At 36.9% G+C, this 21673-nt stretch overlaps 1 protein-coding gene across 7 annotated transcripts in view; it reads right to left on the bottom strand.

Moving 5' to 3' along the window:
* Positions 1-5393: 5393 nt before the first annotated feature.
* The window catches only part of ERCC6 (ERCC excision repair 6, chromatin remodeling factor), a 49946-nt gene continuing 33666 nt past the window's right edge, over positions 5394-21673 (bottom strand). For all 7 annotated transcript variants that reach the window (XM_062580354.1, XM_062580353.1, XM_062580356.1 and 4 more), the window contains 13 exons: positions 20709-20879; positions 20130-20306; positions 18595-18711; positions 17069-17164; positions 14994-15212; positions 14040-14150; positions 13413-13532; positions 12428-12522; positions 10409-10554; positions 9595-10320; positions 8830-9031; positions 8421-8499; positions 5394-7941 (listed from right to left, as the gene is read on the bottom strand). In XM_062580354.1, coding sequence (XP_062436338.1) covers positions 7507-7941; positions 8421-8499; positions 8830-9031; positions 9595-10320; positions 10409-10554; positions 12428-12522; positions 13413-13532; positions 14040-14150; positions 14994-15212; positions 17069-17164; positions 18595-18711; positions 20130-20306; positions 20709-20879 — 2694 coding nt within the window. In that variant the 3' untranslated portion in view covers positions 5394-7506. The remainder of the gene's footprint in view (positions 7942-8420; positions 8500-8829; positions 9032-9594; positions 10321-10408; positions 10555-12427; positions 12523-13412; positions 13533-14039; positions 14151-14993; positions 15213-17068; positions 17165-18594; positions 18712-20129; positions 20307-20708; positions 20880-21673) is intronic.

The raw sequence follows: 21673 nt of genomic DNA, 5'->3' as shown, positions 1-21673 counted from the left end.
GGGGTTTTCAGCTCCAGACTCCCTCCTACTGCCACTCCTTCCAGCCTCCAGCTGTTGCTATAGCCTCATTGCTGAAAGAATTTTTGGATAGTTATTATTGCAGTGTTTTTTCCCCAGCACGTTAGTTTGCCATGAGGTGCAGTACAAGTGCTGGAGGAAAACAAGAAGCACCTTTGGGTTAATCAAACCACTTTAAAGAGCACTATTGCAGCGCATGAATCTGAAGTCAACTTTGATGCTCAAAAACTCAGTTGTCTTGTAAGGGTTGTAAGGTGTCTCAGGTAATGGCAGTGCTGGTTTAAGTAATGCCCATTAGTACTAGTTGCACCAGAGCATTGAAGGGGACTAGTAATATAAGGGAAATCATCACTAGACTGTTATTCAGTTATCTTAAAAGCTCTGTTTTCACTTCATATGCTCATCCTCACAATTCTACCCTGCCCTTGGGCCTCCTCATTTACTGCTAGTATCTTCCCTGCACGTATACTTCCATTCTTTCTCCCATGGTGCTGCTTCCAGACATTAATGTCTGGAAATACATAGCTAGGGTTCCCAAACAATCTTAAGTTTGCCCTCGAGGGAAAGATTTATGAAAATGTCCTCCCTGTTTAATATAAGTTGGGACCACAAACAATGAAATGCCTCAATTATACTAGTACAACTGCAGAAATTCCAGCTTACTGCTAGCCAAACATAACCCACTGAGTGCTGTGTTCTTTTATTTCATATTTCTGATTAGGCAAACAATACAATGAAAGCCTCGCTCTCTCTTTTTTCGTAAGTTTGCATGACTCACCACTTATGTAAGCCTTACACAGGAGCTGGTCTTGGCTCCAGTGATGATACTGCATGCTGATTTGCAACTAGTGCAAGGCTTCAACCTCCTTGTTCTGCACAAGCAAAAGAGAAGATTATCTCAACTTACACGTTACGAGCAGAGTAGTTCTGGGAACCCAGTAGAAGTATGGAATCTGTAGGAAACTATGATATTTAGTTAATGACGTAACTTATAGGTGAATTCTCTAAAATGTTCAGCACTGGTGTCATTTTTCTTTCTCTCAAATGAGTGTGTGGACAGGTTGGTCTATAGAATTCAAAATCATTTGGCTTTCAAGCATAGCTTATAGTTAGGAAATACACAATTCTTGCATGGTCTGTCACTTCATCTTTGATGCCATTATAATTAATACGGGACAGCAGTACTGAAATACCATGGCTATCACAAACTATTATTAGCAGACAGAGAAAAATTTATTTGGGAGCTACCATTGACCATTTCATAGCCTTAACAAATCTGGATTTAAATGAAAGTCCAACCTTGCCACACAGAGATAAAGAATATACTTCCCCTTAGTTCACTAGTGTTTGTTTCATTTTAGCACCAACAATAAAGAAACCAGTGGATAGAGGAGCCTGGAAGTTGCTTATTTCTCCCACAGCTGCCCTGACACTTCTCACACACTCGTTGCATCCAAGTTCTGTTATTCTTAGCTCAGTGACTCAGAATAGATGTCCTCTTTCCAGAAAGACTAGTTTTCTGCTCCCTCAACACAGCTTGACACACTGCAGTCTTCACTGTGGCTTTTGCAGGCTGGGAAGAAGAACACACTTGCGGCATAGCAGCTGTCTTGTTCCCATTTGAAAAAAGAAAAGACAAATGACCCATGTCAGATTTGACTTTGCTTTCAACCACAGTAGAGGCAGCAAGATTAGGATTGCCAACAAAATTTAGGAATTACTAGGGAAAGCATTATCTTCCCAGTCTCAGCTGAAGGAACACATCGTCGATACCATGTGAAGTAGGAGCGTTGACCTCACCCCAGAGCCTAGAATAGGAGTCCCTCGAGGGGCAGGTAGAGTGAGTGAGCTACTGAGTCTGTAAGAGTATATTCAGCATTTAGCTTGAACACTGGAACAGGAAAAATTATAAATGGCCCTAAGTAGCAAAGAGTGTTTTTACTATGTATCTAATATATAAATAACTTTCCCTGAGGAGATAAACTCCTGAGTGCAGACTTGCCAGCACATCCTGTCTCCAAAGCATGTGCCCTACTCAAGCCCTTCGAAAAAGTGGACTGTCAGCATTTTTTATGATAGTTTTGTGCAAAGTACGGTTGCTGAAATCATGATCCAGACAATAAGATGCTGTATTATCTCTGCTTTTCCAGCCAGTGCTTCTTTGCACTCTACCATCACTTCCTGAAGCATCTCCAAAGGCTTGAAAGCTTGCCAGCCTTCCCCAAAGACTGCGCCTTGGTTAGATGAGGAAACTGAGGGCGAACGTGGTGAAGTACCTCATCCAAGGTTACCCAGGAATTTGTAGCAGTAGAATCCATGTCTACTTTCTCTTAAAAGATCAAAATGGGTGATTACTCCACATTTTAATCCATCTCAGTGACTACGCTACCTAACTGAAAGCATAAGGAAAATTCAGGAATTAAGTATCATCTCTGCCAATACACTGAAGCCAAACTCAAATTTGGATAAAGCTGCCACGGAGTCTCTTTACATCTCATCTTCACATATCATGTGAGAAAGCACAGCCACTAGCACAAGAGAAGCTACATTGTGCTGGATTGTTTCCTCACAGATTTTATTATTATGTGCCCACTTCCTCCTTTTAAGGATGTAACAATTATGTCAGAGTAAAGTGTTAGCCTTTTGAAAGGGTATCAGTCTAAGTTACTATTTTCTCCAAGTTTGTTTTGTCAATGTAATTGGTTAAATTACCAATACCTGTGACAACTTTTCCCAAAAGATGCATTCTGTAACGGTAACTATCATGGTGCTCTTTCCAGTTACATGATGCCCACCTGGACATTTTGTTTCAATTGATAATGTCCAAAAGAGACAATGGATTTGTCTAGAAGTTATATCTTTATATTCAGGTTATTTTTTTGTGGCCGTTCTCAATGAGTAACATTTTAAGATCTAAAATTCCATCCCTCTCCATGAATGCTATCATGAAGCCTTCCCTCCTTCATTTTCACAATCGCACAAAATCTGTTCAGGAAACAGTAATACTATTGTGTATCTGCTCAGCCTTAGCAAATGCCAAACACTCTGCCTCTAGGAAGAGGCTACATACTAGTAATGGAGCATTACTGATCCTGGTAGCATGCATTCACTCCCAAACTAAGTTAGCTGGTAGATGAGGGAAAAGCCCTAGATTCAATTGCAGACTAGCATCAGTATAACCAAGAACTCATCATATATGCAACTTCCTTTACTGTTGTGATTACCAAGAACATGAAAAATTAAGACATAATCTTTTAAGATTGGCTCCTAAAGTCACTATCATTTTTTGCCGGTTTTGAAAAGCACATCTCAAAAACTCTGGAGTCTAGCCAACAGTGGAATCCACAAGGTCATTCTTTATGAAAAATCAACCAAAAGCCCATGCAACAGGCTACTTCTTTTCAATAGTACAACTCACTTGGAACTGTCCTTTCCATATAGCAATGCCAATAAACACATGGGAATTAGAGAAAATTCAGCAGTGATTGTTTCAATCATGTACATACAGCACCCCCCATTTCCATGTCCCAGAGACACATTTTTTGGTTTTGATGAAGGCTTCCATCAGAAAGCTAGTTCTTCAGGAAATAACCTAATAGGTCAGTCAGTATCAGTGGAGCTATGTTTTCAACAGCTGAGGACCTGGAAACTTCTTAGCCCTAATGACCTAGTGGCTCAAGGAAGTGAAGTGTTGAAGGGTTTTATGAACAACAACATTCCTATTGTGTTCTACTGAAAATTTTGTCCCTTCTGCTGTAGCTCCTTGTAAGGAGAATTGTACTACTAATATGACAATCAATATCAGCTGAAGTTTTAGCAAATTTGGAATCAGAAGTAGTGAAATAAAGGTGACATTAGAATGCAGGTGTCTATAGGTGACTCATCTAAAGCCAAGCCTTACAAATATAAAAGCCCCATTCTCCACATGGTATAGCCCTTTGTGAAGATGCTGAGCCACAGTTATGTTACAGATTTAGAAATGCTCCCTTCCATTTTTAATCACCATTTACCTTCATCTATCCAGTCAGCATCTTGTACTTCTTTTATGGAGGACCATTGTTTAGAAGAGTCAGATACACACATACAATCTTCAGCACAATCACTTTTCTCTAGGTTAGAATTTACACTAGGTTCTCCAGGTTAGTTATTACATCAGACATGAGTTTTATACAGCCAACCCACTCAGATGTTCAACAAATGGATGAACAAAGCAAAACAAAACATCACACACCTGGAAGAACGTGGAAGAAGGAAGGGACAGAGGGGAAAAAAAACAGAGTATCTTATTAAACAAAGCTGAAACTTGCTCCCCAACCCCTTAAAAAAAAAAGTTTATGCTTTGAAACCAGAAGAGCGAGCTATGTAAATTCTAACTTCACCTGTTGACGTAAATATCATGTTTAATTCAGCAAACAGCACCTCCAGCTGACACAACCATCTACAGAACAATCCAAGTTTTTGTTCTTTGGCACTCTAGATTTTTTTCAACCATGTTCATTTACTGAGCAGCATGGGTAATACAGTGTACTTTATACATCTGTGCACGAAATTTCCAGAGTACCATGGAGTTCTGTAGCTTTTAGTGTCTTTACAGAAAACAACATTTCAGTAGTTCTTTGTGGTATACATTTGTTTTGAAAGGCAATATGCACTGTTTCAGGCTGAAATGACTTTCCTTAATAAGATTTTGTGCATTTCTTCAACTAGATTCCTAAATTAATACCTTTATTTTGATCATCTTTATCCTCTTATTCCTAAGAAACTAAAATACAAAATACACACATTCCATGTGGAGTGATTTCTGGACTCACACACAAATTAAGTAACAACTGCTGACTATAGCACTGAATACCTGGAGATTGAGAAGGCTATAGTGAATATGTTTGTCTATGCAACATTATTAGCTGGGAATTGTTGTTTCAGACCTATTTCAAAGATATTGAGAGATATTCACTTTACACATAGGTAAAGCTGAACAAACAAATCAGATGAAGAGTGGGAGTATTCTGACTAAGAACAGGAATATTCCAGAGCAATAGAAGTAGTATTCTGGAACAAATTTTCTACTTTAAAATGTACTCCAGATATATTTCAGAATAAACACCATCTATAAATCAATCCACAAACCTTTGATCACACACACACACACACTTGAAATGAAATGCTTAAAAATATTTTCCAAGTATTATACTAACAGTTATTCAGTCTTTTCAATCTCCATGAATACTGGAAAAATCCAGTTGCTAGAATTCATAGTTTGAAGTTTCACGGAATAAAGAAAATATACTTAAACACAGGTCATAGAGCCACACCACACATGAAAAGACTGTTTCCCCAAACTACCCTATCTATTCCAGTAAGACTTCTAGAACAGATTTTTGGTTTTGTTATTTTAATAACTCCATAAAAGCCAAGGATTTATAGAAGCACATGCAAGTCCATTTACATCAAGAGACTAGTGAGAAGTTACAAACTTTCCTTAGGACAGGAACTGTATCTTTAAGACTGAAAATAGTAAATAAAAGAACACACATGAACCAACAGCTAAGGCGACAAGAACATCTTTGCTGACAGCTGAATTCCTGAATTGTTTTTTTGGGGAAAAAAAACTCAAAACCAAATAAAATTCCCTACAGCTCTGGAGAAAACCAGCAAAATGGGTTTTTTTACACTCTTCTACTGATCCATTTTAAGTCATATCAACAGATTTGCCATTTTCTAAGTATTTTTGTAATTGAAAGCTAGGTTTTTCATTTCATCTCTCTCCTGAAAGCCCTTACAAACATAAATTGGATCAGAAAAACAGATGTCAGAAAAAGGTGCAACAAATCCCATCTCCAAACTCCGCAAGGAAGAGAAGCACTCTTGGAGAGGTCTGCCCTCTCCAATTCCAGTCAGAAAAGCCAAATGCTGTGACCAGTTATTGAACCAGTGATGTATCACCTTCTGCAAATCTCTATGGATTCTTTAGCAGGAGTAAAAACAACAGGAAAAGCTCCTAGAAGAATCTTAAAGACCACTTTTCTTTAGCACGCAACACAGTTTGCATTCTTGCTTCACCACTCATCTTTCAAATTTTGTTCATACTTTCATTTGAAGTAAAAAAGAAGCTTTAATATTGAAAAAAAAAGTAGCAGCTCAGCTTTTCCCTGTAGCTTAGGGAGGAGAAGGACATTAGCCACATTTAACTGTTACTAGTTTAACTAGTTTAAGCCATACAGTAACTCATTGTTGCTGCAAATATGTGCAAGAACATCATTTTGTTCTCATCAGCTATTCTTTTTATTTATTTATTTTTGCATTTTTTTTTAACCTAGCACATCAACACCTTGAAGACAGACCCAAAAGAGTAGTCAATTTTGCTAAGTTAAGTGGATGCTTTCTTCCTTGGAAGGAAATGGGTATTAATTTACAACTTGTCTGACTGGTAGGGAGATAGAGATTTTTCCTATTTACAGAATACATATGATTTGTAACTTCTGAATGTGTTCCCATTATGCCTGTCTTGTCAGAAGTGATTATGTTCAGTGACGTATAGGGAACTCATCCCCCCTCTAACAAACTAACACCTCAGTCTTTGTCAAGGTAAAAGACTTAAGTGCTAACAGGGAATGCAGAGGTTTTCATGTCAGTTACAATGAGATCCACAAATAAATTTCACAGGATCCCACTATCAGTCCACAATGTGCAAACATCACAGTTATTGCTAGCTCAATGGTAAAAAAAGTATCGGGCAACTGCCAATGGTGTACAGGACTATAACTGAATCAATGATTATGGCTAAAATGGGTTTTCCACCATCCAGTCATTTTTCCATAATTATCCAACTTCAGAGTCATCTCAATACTCTGCCAGGCTCTCAATTTTTTGTTATTAAACTTCCATGGTAGTAAAATTATTTCCAAGCAAATTAGTCATATATGTCACACTGCATATACTAGCTTCTGGCAAAAATGAAAGCAGCAATATCAAAAGCAAATTCCCACTACCAATGCAATCTTCTTACAATGATTTTGTAATGTCAGTACAAGTGAATTTCTCTTACATAGACCACCTCTATCTTCTTATTATTCATGTTTCTTTTGGTTGTGTTGTATGCCCCATGACTATTCAAGTACCATATAGCAAATTAAGAAAAAGTTCTTGGAATTTCACAGAAATCAAGTAAGTCTTACAACCCATGGAAACATCCATGGCTCTTATTGCAATGAAAAGTCAGTACATGTGTTCATCATCCATTTATATTTTCTTTTAAAGAAAAGGCGGTGATACTTTGTATTGTTTTCACCTTGTGAGGTAGACGGCATTTTCATATAAATAGTGTAAAACGAAGTCAGCCCTGAGCCTGCAATGAGTGCTGTACCACAGACTGTTCAAGTCAATTATTAAATCATGACCATGAAATAATTCATTTTGAAAGATAAATAGTAAGTCTTTGAAAGCAGAATGTTGGCTGAGTACACGTGTAGGTCCCTTCCCTTAGCAAAGTCAGCGGAAATCTGGCTTCAGTCTCCAGACACCTTCACCACTTGGGTTCCTATGGAAGGTGCAGAGATTGCGGAGAAGTTCTCGGAAGACACAAGACTGTGCTGCCGGCAGTTTGGCCTCAAATTCCTGCAGTATTTCCTGAGTGCTAGCCTCGCCATCCACACGAGCCTGGAATGCTATGAAGTTCCGTACATCCACTAGCAATTCATCGTATTCTGTTGAAACTGGGGCTGGAGCTGGGGCTTGCTGAAGGTTCTCATCTCCCTCATTCCCTGTTCTTTGTGGTAAAATAAGGTGGTTTCTTGCCCTCATCTTTGCTAACAAAGTTGAAGAATCTAGTGCACTTGATGATGATTCTCCAGTCTCTGATTTCCCATCAAAGTGCCCATTAGAATTACTCCTCCTGTCATTTTCTTTCTTTATTGTACCTGTATCCTGCAAATAAACATATGGACTATGGAAAAAGTTGGATTTTGAGACTCACAGAATCTGTTCAGTGGAATCTACCCATGATTTTGGCTTAAACAACAAATGAGAACATACAGGAGCTACCCATCTGAAATATGTAATGAACAGGTAATATGCTCTTATCTCAGTTTGATTATACACTTTAACCCCGAGGAAGCCAAAAAAAGAAAAAAGAGGAAGAAAAAAAAAAAAAAAAAAAAAAAAAGCATGGGCTTGAAACAGGGCAAGCAGAGAATGTTGTAATTTGTGACTGCTGCATCTGATTAGATTTTATCAAGATGCCACATCAAAATAAGAAAAATCAAGTTGATGGGTTGACTAAGATTCTGGATTCTAAGGCAAGTAGGTATGGGACACATGCTCTTATTGTATAAATCAGATTTCTTGTGTATATCAAAACATTTAATTCATCAAATAGAAGAGAAATGCTAGCTCCTTTGTCTTACCTTGCACTTGCTTCCAGGTGATGCACAAGCAGAACGTGGAGAAAGCAGCATAGGGTTTCTTTTCTGACCAAACCGACTCCTAAAAACACGCAACAGAAACTTATTAAAACATCCATCAAAAAGATTAGGATATGTTTAGCAAAGACTCTGATTGGATTCTGGTTTGAGAGTTCTCAAGAACCCTCTGCCAACCTTTTCTCCTCTACTGTGCAACAGTAAAGCTTTCTTTGTATGTCAGGATGGACTAGCTGCTGGTCTTGTATGTCTTTACGTGATTATAAAATGTAAAGCACAAAACCCCACTTTGATATTTGCTACTGCAAATACCAAGTGCAAAAAAAAAAAATACAGATTTATAGCATCCTAAGGAATTTTTCTCTCTGGAAAAGCAGTGCAAAAACTGACTTACTTTATTCCTGATGGTGCACCTGAAAGACCACTTGTGCCTGTCCAGGTTGGCACACCAGAAGCAGCTCCTAAACATCGCTGTCGAGAGACTTTTAAGGCTCTTAAGGCATCCTGGGCCACTCTGTTTGCTTCCGCTTCCAACAGCACATAATCTGCACTAGCAGCTTCCATAATGGCATCATGCTTCATAACACTGTGTACCCCTAACAAAACACACAAAAAGTGAGGGGAAAAAAATACGTTAATTTACAGGACAAGGTGTAAAAATAAGTATTCACTATTTAAGTGAATGCAACAAGCACCCCTCCGAATTGTTTATATACTGCACTTCAGTACAGTCATTTCTAGTAAGAGATACTTCTTGCATCAAATGAGGAACCAACCGATAGCAAACTATTTCTAGTGTGCTGATGAGGTCATTATTCACAATAGACTTCACAATTATGCATGTAAACTGATCATTTCTATTGTCATGGATAAGAAGTGAAGCCCTCGTGTAAATAAAGTTTGATTACATCCTTATTTCCAGAAGAAACGTATTACTTCTATATCCAAAAGTGTTTCTAGAATGGTATACGTTTCTTGAACACTTTTAACAATGAACTTTTAAACTTTTCATTACAGTAACTGAAGAGATGGGTTCTATCTTTTGTACTGTAGTTTTAACCATCAAAATAAGAGAACTGTTCCTTCCCTCACCTGCTTAGTTTTATCACCTCAATTGAAATAGCCTGGCACTGTTGAATAACTGAATAACAAAGGCTACCTGATTTTTTGAAAAGTTTCTCTAAGACATAATCTTCATTTTTCTTTAGCTCTTCCTCCTTCTCTTCACTGTCCTCCTTTCTATATTGCTTTTGTTTTACTAGATGAGGAATACGCTCTCCTTCAAATTTGGCATCTTTGTGACGTTTCCTCCTCTTAGACTTATCTTTGTGGCTCTCATGTGGCAGCATATCCACCCTGTGCTTTGTTTTTGAGGTGCATTTATAATGATTTTTATCTAATCGGCCATCTTCAGGTTTAGCATCCTGCTCTTCCCAACAGACAGCTGTACCAGATGCAAGATGAAAACGTTCCTCAAAATTTACATTAGCTGCTCCATGTACTTCATCAGTTACCATGGTGCCCAGACATTCTGCATTCTCCGAAGACCCTACATTATCTGACAATGACTGGGACATAGATTTCTCAGCTTTTTCCAAGCTCTCCTCCTTGCTTTTACTCCATGAATTTATATTAGTAGTAGCTTGCGCATTATCTTTTGCATAGCTATTTTGGTCAAAGGTTTCCAAATCTCCTTTCATTTCTTCACTTGACTCTATTGCTTCAGAAGAATTTGCCATGTGCCTGGTTGAACTGGATGGCTTGCTGTACTTTCGTGAGCTGCCTTCTGTTAGATGGAGACCACCTCTGGAAGTATCATTATCAGGTGGCTTTTCAAGTTTCCGTTTCAATTGGTGTTTTGGGACTTGAACATCTGAACCAGTACCTGAGAAACGAATGAAATCAATGTCAATTTCTCAAACACTTCAAGCATTTTTGCTTTTAACAGATGGGGGAAAAAGAAACAAAAGTACCTGCAAAAATTGCACTAGTTTCTGTCCCCTGAGACACATCCGGGCTGCTCAGAGTAAAAAGTTCATAAAGATCATTGGATTTGAAAAAGCGCCTTTGCTTAGGGTCTTTCAGCACTCTGTTCGTTAAAAACTGCTTGAAGATTTGTCTAAAGATGAAAAAAAAATGTACTTTGTGTATGAAACAATGTCTATGTTTAAGTATTGAATAGGTTACTTAAACAGAAAACTGTATCAGCACAAATTTTACCCTGCAGAACAATTAAAGCAGTGGGAAGATGATGATAGTTTTCAAAAGATAATCTTGAGTTAGTAACTTTCAAACAACCCACTGAATTGTTAAACACGGGGATTTATTGCATAGCAACAATCCCTTAACACAACAGGTAACCACCATTCTGAAATGTCCTATGGGGCATCCCTTATCTACGTAATAAATAACTCCACAGCTAGAGATTCTTTTTGTCCATTAAAATTGAAATGCCTGCATAAATTACAACAAAACCATCAAAAAGCTCTTCTGAAAAAAAAAAAAAAAAAGATCTGGTTAAAATGACAACATTTAAATAGTTCAGTTGGCTGGAGAAAGGAAAAGCAGCAGAGGAGCTCAGTCTGATAGTGAGGAATATATGTCAACCATTGAAAAGAGAAATCCAAGTTAGGGTGAGAGAAAGGGGAAAACAGATTCCATCTACAGAAGGGAACAAATCTGGGGGAGAAGTAAGCTGCCAAAAGTCTGTTGGTATTGGTAAATCTATTTTTATGCCAAGCTTACACTAGATAGCTTTTGATTGCAAGTTTTCAGCACCATTTTCCTGTCCAAAAAATGTATCTTCAAATAAAGATGTAACGCAGTTCCAGGCTATTGGTCTACTGGCACCAAGCAGGAAAACTACATCCAAATCCAGCTGACAACAATTTATGTTCAAAAATAGTTTCCAGCTACCGTAATACATCCATCAGAAAACTTATAATCTGTAAGAATTAACTGAGCTTCATAGCTTCCCTGCAAGGCTGATCTCACACTTGCAGGAGGAGAACAGAGACAAAAATAGAAGACAACTTGCTTGAAGCTCAAAGTCCACTGAACTACTCTGGTAATTAACTGAATTTCTGATGTCTGTCCTGACCCTTTGAGTCCATTTCCTTGATGTGGTCAGTGTTTTTCAAATGAACATATGCCAGAGGTAATCAAGACAACTAACAGCGGATGCTCTGTGTCCATGTGGTAAAACAGATTAAAAAAAATATTCACTAAGTAAGTGCAGGTATTTCATTATTTAGAGCTTTTCATTCATCTGCATCTTCAAAGAGGCTATCCCAGTTCTAAAGAGTAATGCCTAGCCAGAGGATTCCCAGCTACATTCATTTGGAATTCATGTGAATGAAGCTAACTACTCAAAGAGTGGAATGGGAAAGCAAACAAAAAGATTTAATTGATTTAGAAATGCAAACACTTTAAGGCTTTAGCTACAGTCTAGAATAAATAACCTGACTACAAACAGCCAGCTCTTAAGGGCTTAATTCTTGCACTTCAGAACAATCTTGGAACAGAATCAAACTCTGTTGCAGAGTAGCAAATGCATGTACGTACCACTTACATCTTTATATATTCTAAGAGCAGCATAAAGAACTTGTTGATTTCAAACTGCATCTCATTGCCAAGACTCATATTCTAAACAAGAGTGTCATTCTTCTGGTCTCGGCCTCACGCTTTCCCATTTACAGTGAATTCTGGATGTGCGGGACACAAGTGCAGCTGCAGGGATTGATGAAATATGGTTGGCATGTCTGGCATTCTCAGAGCTAGAGAGGCAGCAGCACAGTCCTGTAGCTAAGAATGTAATACTAGAAGGCTGACTTCCCAACAGAAATTTTGTATTCTTTCTCTGTCATGTGCCCCATCATGACCAAAGCTGGGGTTACATACCATGTGAGCACATGTACAGGTGTGCCACTGTTATTAGACCACAAAAATTTTATTGAGCATAGGGTTGTATCCAAAGAATCAGTCCAACTGACCTGTGGTATATCTTCTCTTCAATAGTACCTGCAGTGAGAAGCCTGTACACAGTCACCTGTTTCTTTTGGCCTATTCTCCAAGCACGTTCCCGAGCCTAGAACAAAAAAGGTTGACAAGGAGCTACTGATACTATTGTTTTATATCTAGTTTGGCATTTAACAAATAGTTCAAGAAGTTACATTTGTTGTATTTCTATAGCATTAGGAAAATGAATTCAGAAACAGAGGAAAAAATATTTATTTATATTTATGTATGTAGAAAGATAAAGCTCCAATTGTACCAAAAAATCAACACAATCTCAAAGACCAAGTTGGTTTGTTAGAATTCATATCTAGGATGCTGTACTTCATACAGACTTGTTCCAAAAGAGATCTATCTCAGAAGTCACTTTTATTTAATGTGTATACTTCCTATACACTTTTCTCCCTTTTTCTTAACTGAAAACTTTCGTAGAAACATCTTGAATCAACAACTAAAATGGACCAGTGCAGTGAGACCGCACACTTGCGGATTACAAACTTGTGTAGGCCGTCTTAAGGAAATTGTTTTTTCCTCTCAAACACTTAAGCCCCATAAACTCCTAAGTGATCTGATAACCCAGAGTCCATCACACATCATCAGATAAAGAACAATTCCTCTAAGATATGTTTCCTTCTTTGGAAACATGTAGTTTATCTATTTAAAAAAATTAGACCATGTTGACTGCTTGTCTGACTGCACTCTAAACTGCATATATGAATCAACAATATTGAAGAGTGGTAAGGATAGCGTAAAAAGGATGTGGTGAGAATCGCTTATGACTGGCTTTACCATGCAAACAATCATAATGTTGAACTGCACCATAAGCGACCACTTCTGGCAACAGCAACTTAAAAGAAGATCAACATACTGCTTTAACACATAATTTATAGAGAAAAATGTCACTCTATTTTCAGTTTTATTTTTAACTTAGCCAGTAAATGGAATGTAATAACCCGAACACACCTGTGTGTCTGTACTGGGATTCCAGTCAGGATCATAAATAATAACCCGGTCAGCACCTGTCAAATTAATTCCAATGCCACCAACACGAGTTGTCAGAAGAAAGATAAATATGGACTTGTCCTATAACACAAGAGAAAACTTAATAAAACAGGAATTACCAAAGCACAAATCTGTTCTTGTTATTTCCTGGCTTCTTTTATTAAAATGTTTTAAATTTAATAAAAGAAAGGGAAAAAAGTTAATCTTCATTTACCAGTATTATTTGTAAAAATGCAACAGGAGTCAAGAGGAACATTAAGTTTCTGTGTTTACCTAACAACTCTTTTGACAAATAAAAATACTTTAGTCTAAATTTCTTTTACTGTTTTCCAGTTAAAGCTTCTTCTCATCTTGTTCAATTGTGCATTTCTTTTCTTAGCACAAAATCTAACTTAAGTATGAAGAAAAATGGTGGCTTCTTTTCCTCAAACAAGGCAAGTGGTTTCATTTCATTAAACTTCCCAGATTCATTTGTGAAAACTGAAATAACATATTTAAAAACAGGCCAAAAAGGAATGCCAAGAACCCTGAACTAAGCCCAGGTACTTTACTCATTAATAGACATGTTTGTAGGATACAACATCTCACCTCATTGTATCTTGTTATAAGGGGCTGTCTGGAAACTATTGTTGTGGTGCCATCCATCCTGAGGTAGGAATAGTTTCTATTTCTCACAAAGACTTCAAGGATCTGCAACATCTGTTATGACACAAAGAAAAAAAAATAATGAAAGAGATATAAAGACTAAGTGACTATCTGACCAAGTCATAAGAATTTCTGGTACCAACTGCACTGCCAATCGAGCAAATGAGGAAAAAAACTACAGAAAAGAAACCACAATTTGTGAAACCTCAGCAAATTAACTGATAACTGAGTTAACTGCATTAGCTTATGCAATTTAGAGAAGGAAAAAAAAAAAACTGTAGCTATTTTGCTGCTGGAGTGCAAAAGTGGAATTTTTTTATTGGGAACATGCAAGTGTTGGTAATGTTGGTGCGGGAGGTCAGGAGCTATGGTCTCAACAGTTTAACCAGGTAAGTGGTGCAGCAGTCCACAGAACCCACAGAAACAAGGTAAAGTAATGAATATTTAGGAAAGACAAAGGAAGGTCAGTGGCTGTGCTACTCACTTAAAGTACATAATTCTGAAGTCTAGCTGTGCAGTTCTATCCTTTAACGATAAAGTAGGGATAATAAATATACCAACACTGCTTCAGCCTACTATTATAAGGCTGTAACTAATACAATCTTTGAACCAGTATACTGAATGGAGACAACATATATCATAGTACAAGCGTTGTTATAATAAAGCTTACTGAACTGGCGTATTGGTCTCTAACTACTAATTACTCCAATTATTCCAAACAAAAACATTACACATTTTGGTATTTTCAGAGACACGTTATTTTTACCAGAAAGACACCACAAAGGAGCAACTGTTTCTAATTACAAATCTTTTGGGACACACACACACACACACACACACACACACACACACTCATTACTTTTAGTAACAACTAAAACTAAAACCAGTTCATCTCACCTGTCTTGACTGACTAAATAGCAATACTCTATGACCTTGCTTATGCCATATTTTTAGCAAGGACTCTACCACTATCATTTTTCCAGAACGTTTCCAATATCCAAACTGATCCGTTTCTTCCACTTCGGCATCTGGCACACCCTTTGAAGTCTTGGGACCACCAGAGAAGAGATCAGGGTGGTTGCAAATCTTTCTCAGGGCTACCAGTCCTGAGAAAATCTAAAGGACATAGGAGAAAAAAAAAATATATATATATTTTTAGACAAGAACTATCTTATCTATATGGGTTGTGGTTAAGGAAAGGAAACAGCAATGGATTAATCTAATCATCAACAAGGAGGGTGGTTTTAAGAAGAGCCAGACACTAATACTTATTTCACTGAATATTTTGGGAAAAAATCAGTACAAGACACAGTCAATGAAATTCTACATTATTTGGAATTCTATTATGACAATAAGATTAAGAGAATTCTGCAACAATTTGCAAAATTAGCAAAGGCAGTCCTTTATTGTACCTCAGTATCAAACTTTCTATTCTAAAGAATCCTCCCCCCTTAAGCATGTTATTTGAAATTAGGTTCTCCCCCCAACACACACATGCTGGTAGACAGAATCTGAGTGAAGAAATAGCTTCTGGATGGCAAGCATTCCCACTAGAATGCACAGTAACATGAGGAAAAGGTAAGTCAGCTTATTTAAACAACACATGGAGCTGAAATTGACCACTTTTAATGCCATGTTACAAGGGTTCTTTTCAATTATTCCTTAAATAGAAGTGTTATTCATTTTTCTGATATAATGGAAACTCATAGCAAGAGAACCAGTTTGAAAGAAGCAACCCTGTAATCTTCCACTGCTAGAAGCTAGATGAGTCAGCACAATTTATGGTTTAGTGCAACACATCATACAGTTCTGTTTTTTTTTTCAACTGGGATTCACTAACGCCATCATAAAACATCTAATAAAAGCATTCACATTTACTGTCCAAAATTTCCAGAACTCTAGCAAATTTGAAAGCCATCTTAGAGGAATCTCTGCAGATAGTCTTGTACAAACTGCCTTCTGAAGTTCAAGCTCCTGAAAATCATCTTCATTGGGATAACTAAAATTGCTGGCCACTTTTGAAAAATTTGACCACCATATCTGTGCAACATCAGTGTGTACGGGGGAAGAGCGTCGAAAGAGTGGTCGAGTCACCTCCTGCTCTGCATAGCACTGCAATACACATGGCTTACTAACCATAGAGCTAGCTGGAGCCACTGGGGATGGGAGAAGAGGGGAGGGAGAAGGAGGCACAGGTTAACTGGCATTCTACCATTTTTACTGCGCAACTTTCGTAAGCGTTTCAGTTCATAGTTCACAGGACATGGAAATGTGTAGTAAATGATGCATTACAATCAAGAAATATTACTTCTCCTCTTACAAGGGATCTGTATCTTGCAGCTAAAATGTGAGTGGAAAATGTCCACGAGGTCAAATGGACCAGATGAGTGAAAGGTAGGAGCCACGGAAAACAACAGGCGTTTTAGAATGTATTTCACATTACTGCTGGCACCTGGCCACAGTCATTTCAACACTTGCATCGTGAGGAGGGATACAAGAGATGTTGAAGTGACTACCCAGACAATAACAAGCAAGCCTGCTATTTGCTTTGCTATATCATGAGAATCTGTGAAATCATCTGTCACATGAAGAAGTTACCATCTCTCAGCCATCTCTCGTCATCTCTCATCATAAGAAGTTACTCTAATTCACATTTGGAGTTTGTTAAAAGCACACATACAGTAAACTACAGCAGGCCATCTAACAAGCTGTAATTTGTTCCAAGGACCACAGACATTTCAAAACCCATTCCACTTCTACTTTTGTCACCCCACTACATAGGGAATATTAACAACAAGAATTCCATAAAACAGTTTTGAGATAAAAAAGAGCACACATTCACAAGACTAGAATTGATATCAATGTGTTTGGTTCCCTTTCTGCTCAGAAACCAGCTAGAAGTATGTGAAGGTCAATTCATGACTTCATACATCGAACTCCACTTGTCATCATTGACCTTAATTAATGCCAACCTGCATGTCTCCATTGAGAATCTGGTAAACTTCTTTAGAGTCGATGAAATTTTGATAGACTTGACGTTGCTCATCTGTCAAACGACAAAACAGGACCTACCAAAAAACATAAAAACATCAAGCTGTAAACACCCGACATGGTAAGCTTTAAACTTTCACAACATGGAATATGTTGCAATGAAACTTCACAGACAGGTCTGACACACTGAAATATTAAATTAAAAGATACTACACAGAGATTATTGCAGATAAAAAAATACTGTTAGAATTTTTAGAGAATGAGCACAGTCATTAAGATCAGTTTCAGCATCTTTTCTATGTTCTTTTCCAGTTGTTAATATTTCCCTCAAATTCCTTTAATTCTGGAAGTGCTGCTATTTTCTAGTTTCAATTAAGTAACTGTGCAGTGTTTTTCTCAAAGCTTTGCTAGCAGACGCACAGGAAAGCATGTTCTGTAATGTCCCTTATAAACTGCAAATTCTCTTAGTACCTCATGGAGAAACATTAGGTTAGTACACACAATCTGTGTCATTAGCCTTTGAGCATGAGCAAATAATGATTTTTCAGACAGTCTGATGGGCTAAAATGGAACAAAATCACTTCCTCACATCCTGCAAGACACCCAACATTATGTCGTAAGTTGAACATATATAACCCTGTGACTGACAAGAAAAATCAAATTCTTTTAGTCTGCTTATGATTGCCCACTTTAGAGTAAGTAGCACAGAATCTTTCAAGTAAACTGAAATGAGATTTTGATTTAAAAAAGCACATGAGACTGCAGAGCAGAAACACAGAATCTATCCTATTTACTTACTGTCTGCCTTCAGTACCCAAGAAGAATCATTAATATGTCTACCTCTCTTTTAAAGGGAGGGTCAAAGAAGAAAAAGTGTCAGGACAGGACAAGAAAGCCTGAAGCACCTGAAAAGAATAAAAATCTAACCCTTATTACAAGTCAGTATTTGTAGGAGCTTCAGTTGCTTAGAATCATCCTCTTTTAAGTCATCCTCTCCAACTCCAACTTGAGTTGAAATATATCTTAAAAACATCTATAAATTTCAGATCAAATGACTAACATTTTGGAATCTTATTAGAATATGCAACCGAGCTAGCTTGTAATATGAACTACTGTCATGAAGTATTTTTCTACTTTTTGCTGCTCAAGTTAACCTTTTACCAGCAAACAACTCTGAAGCATCCAACAAGAGACACTCTATAGGAAACACCCCACAGACAGCTCACTTAGATGTTTATGGCCTGTGAGGGCAGCATTGTCAGGTCTATTTTATGCTTCTGCCTGCACTTTATTGTACACTTCGTTTTTAGATGGAAGCATAGCTGTATAGGCCCTACAGGACTAGAGCCATTGCTTGCTCAGAAAACAGGTGAAAAGAATAAGCAACTTAGAAGTTCTCCATCTTTTGTTAAGCAGCATTTAATCTGCTATTTGTCTGCTAAAGTCCATGAAAGATGATGGTTTGAGGAGGAAAACAGCTCAAATCTAGTAGCAAAGATAAGCAAACCTGTTCATTTTTATCTGGAAGTGAAAGGCTCATTTTTACATCAGCCTTCATTCTTCGCAGCAAGTAGGGGTTTATGGTATCTCGTAACACACATGCACATTTGTATGCGGTTTTTACCTGAAAAAGGAAGAAAAAGCACAAAATTTTATTTTGGTTCTTGGTATCAATTTCAGCAGCAGAAAAAATTCACTAATTAGCAACAGGAAAAGTCTCATAAAATGAGATACTATAAACATTTATGATTTGTGCTGATACATATTTAGTTGTTCAATACAACATAAATTGCAATAAATCTCATGTTAGCAACAACAACATTGAATATTACTCAGATACTACTAATTTACCTTTTGTAATTCAGCAGAATTTATGAAGAGAGAACAGAAATAAGAGATCTCTTGGATAGCAAGAGCTAGCCTTTTAGAGCTCCCCCTTTAAGAAACCAACCTATGAATATAAACCAAAATTCACATGGAAAGAATACTAATACATATACTGAAGATCAAAAGGAAACCTAGAGCAATGGTAGTTACTAGACAATAAGTGAAGATTAGTACCCACTTGAGACTATTAAAATATATATATATTGGTACAAGAAAATCCCCACGATCACAGAAACAAAAGGTCACTCTGGCCTTAAATGGATCATATGGTTCCATAATGGGTAATGGATGTGTGAGATGGGTATTAACTGCGCGTAATGGCTAAAAATACCTTCATTTCTCCTAACACAAAACAAAGAATACAATAAATTATTGATATGTAAAAACCAGATTGGCTATTCAATTTAGTAAATTACTAAGCCTTCAACAAGGGAAGCACTTAAATTCAAAGAGAAAATAAAACTTTAGAAATTTACATGCATAAAACATTAAAAAGAATGTTAAAATGGAAACAACTATTAGCGTTTATACAGAACTTTTAATATATATAGGCTATCACTACACAGACAATTTCTCTATCAGCTAATATGAGAAATGTTAAGGAGTAATAAATATTGAGAATCAAAACTACAAAGATGAACACACTTATTCAAAAAATATTCTAAACAATTTTTGCTTTTGAATAGTTTTTAAATAGTTTAAATATTTCTAGGCTTCTAGCTGTTATTTTAGTCTTTTTAATGGAATGGTTTCAATTTGGATTTCAGCATTACTCTACAGTATCTAAAATAATTTACTAAAGCTTGAAATTAAATAGGAATTATTCTATTTAATGGCATCAAAATATAAGATTAATCACATTTCACTACACATGCTTATTTTTACTTTAAGTCAGAGAATACTTCTAATGACTTAAATTTAAGGTTCTTGACAGGCAACAGTTGTGTATATGCTATGCCTGCAAGAAATGGTCTCATTTAGTTAGCAGTCCTCCTCACACATATGGAGGTAAATACACATGAAACTATTTATTGGATCAGTGTCTAAAACATACAATATGTGGTATATATAAAAGTCAATTTTGAAACAACATAGCAAACAGTTTCCTTTAAACAAAGTATTATCAAGTACTTAAGGCATTTTGGTCACATTTACCTGTACAGGAGAGGCATTGGAATATCCTCCCATGGTTATTGGAACAGAAAATTGTTCCATGAACACAGGCAGCGTTCCCAGTTTCCCTGGGAATACAAAGTCAAAGAGGGACCAGAGCTCCTTTAGGTTATTTTGCATTGGGGAGCCAGACAAGATGATTCGATGGGGTGTGCGAAACTATTAATAATAATAAAAAAAAAAATTTAAGTTCAATTTCATTACCAATTAATTTTCTAATTTTAAAATATGTAGCTCGATATTTCTGAAATAAGCAAGAGCTTTCAGCAGGATATTGTCCATAAACTGTTAGCAGAAACTGCACTTATTTTGCAGAACATGAACACTAACAAGCAATTTCACATTTATCCCTAATGCCAAATTATTAAACAATGTAACATTTCTGACTTTTCTCTCTATCTTAACTCTGTACATTCATACATCATAGTGATCTATGCTTCTGTTCTTTATTAAGAGTCAAACTTGGACTTTTATGATAAAGCAATACAAAGCTATTAGATCTTGAATGCCATCCCAACCCCCAAGCACTGAAAACCTTCCATTTGTTTTATGATAAAGTACCTGCTTGCATGCAAGTGTGACTGCAGCATTTGGATTTCGGATTTTGTGACCCTCATCCAAAATCACATAATGCCAATCATAGCTGTGGATGTTATCCTGCATCAGTCGAATGTATGAATAGGACGTAATTAAAATTCCATGGCATGAAGCAATTTCACGAATTAGTTTCACCTAAAATCAAAAGGTGCATATTGTCAGTAACACATTGAGATAAAAAAGAAAAATCTGTCCTAAAGAACTACAGGTTTGCTATCCAAGATATAAACAAAAACTTTGGAAAAGCAGATAATTTACTTTGCCAAGAACACAGGTCTAGACAAGACCTCTGGGACTTCGGGCTCATCCTATATTTACAGTTTCATAAACTTCATGCCTGTTTGTGTAGGAATTCACCACGGGAATGCATTAACAGTTACACAGTGATTTTTCTAAGAGTTGCATAAATTAGTTCCTGACATAGGACCTGATCCTAAACTGGCAAAATGAATGGCAGTATTAAGACCGATTTAGTGGATGCCATGTTAGAACACTTGGGCAAAATCAGAAAAGATGATGGGCTGTGAGGCAGCTTTTAGTTATATAAACATCCAACTGGAGGAAAGAAAAAAAAAGGGGGGGGGAGGTTGCTAAAGGAAGGACAGAAGCGTAGGACAACAATCATGTTTTTAAGAGATCTGCACAGTCTAAATCATCAAGAACACTTATTAGAAGTGTCTTAAAAAAAAGAGAAAAAAATCACATCAATTTCCTTCTTGTAATACTTCTTGCTATATAAAAAAACCCAGTTCTTTTGCACTTAACTGTTCTAGAATTTTTACTCTCTGATCATCACTTCCTGACAAAATCATAGCACATAATTTAAAACTGGCATCATCTTTATTTTCTCAAAAGGATACACAATCTTTACAATAATCTGTATTACAGAAGCAGTAGGATTCCTAGACAGGAACAAGCCTCCAGAGCTT

The sequence above is a fragment of the Rhea pennata genome, chromosome 7, assembly GCF_028389875.1.
Source record: "Rhea pennata isolate bPtePen1 chromosome 7, bPtePen1.pri, whole genome shotgun sequence".
NCBI classification, from domain to species: Eukaryota; Metazoa; Chordata; class Aves; order Rheiformes; family Rheidae; genus Rhea; species Rhea pennata.
This window is presented reverse-complemented; position numbering and strand designations above follow the sequence as displayed.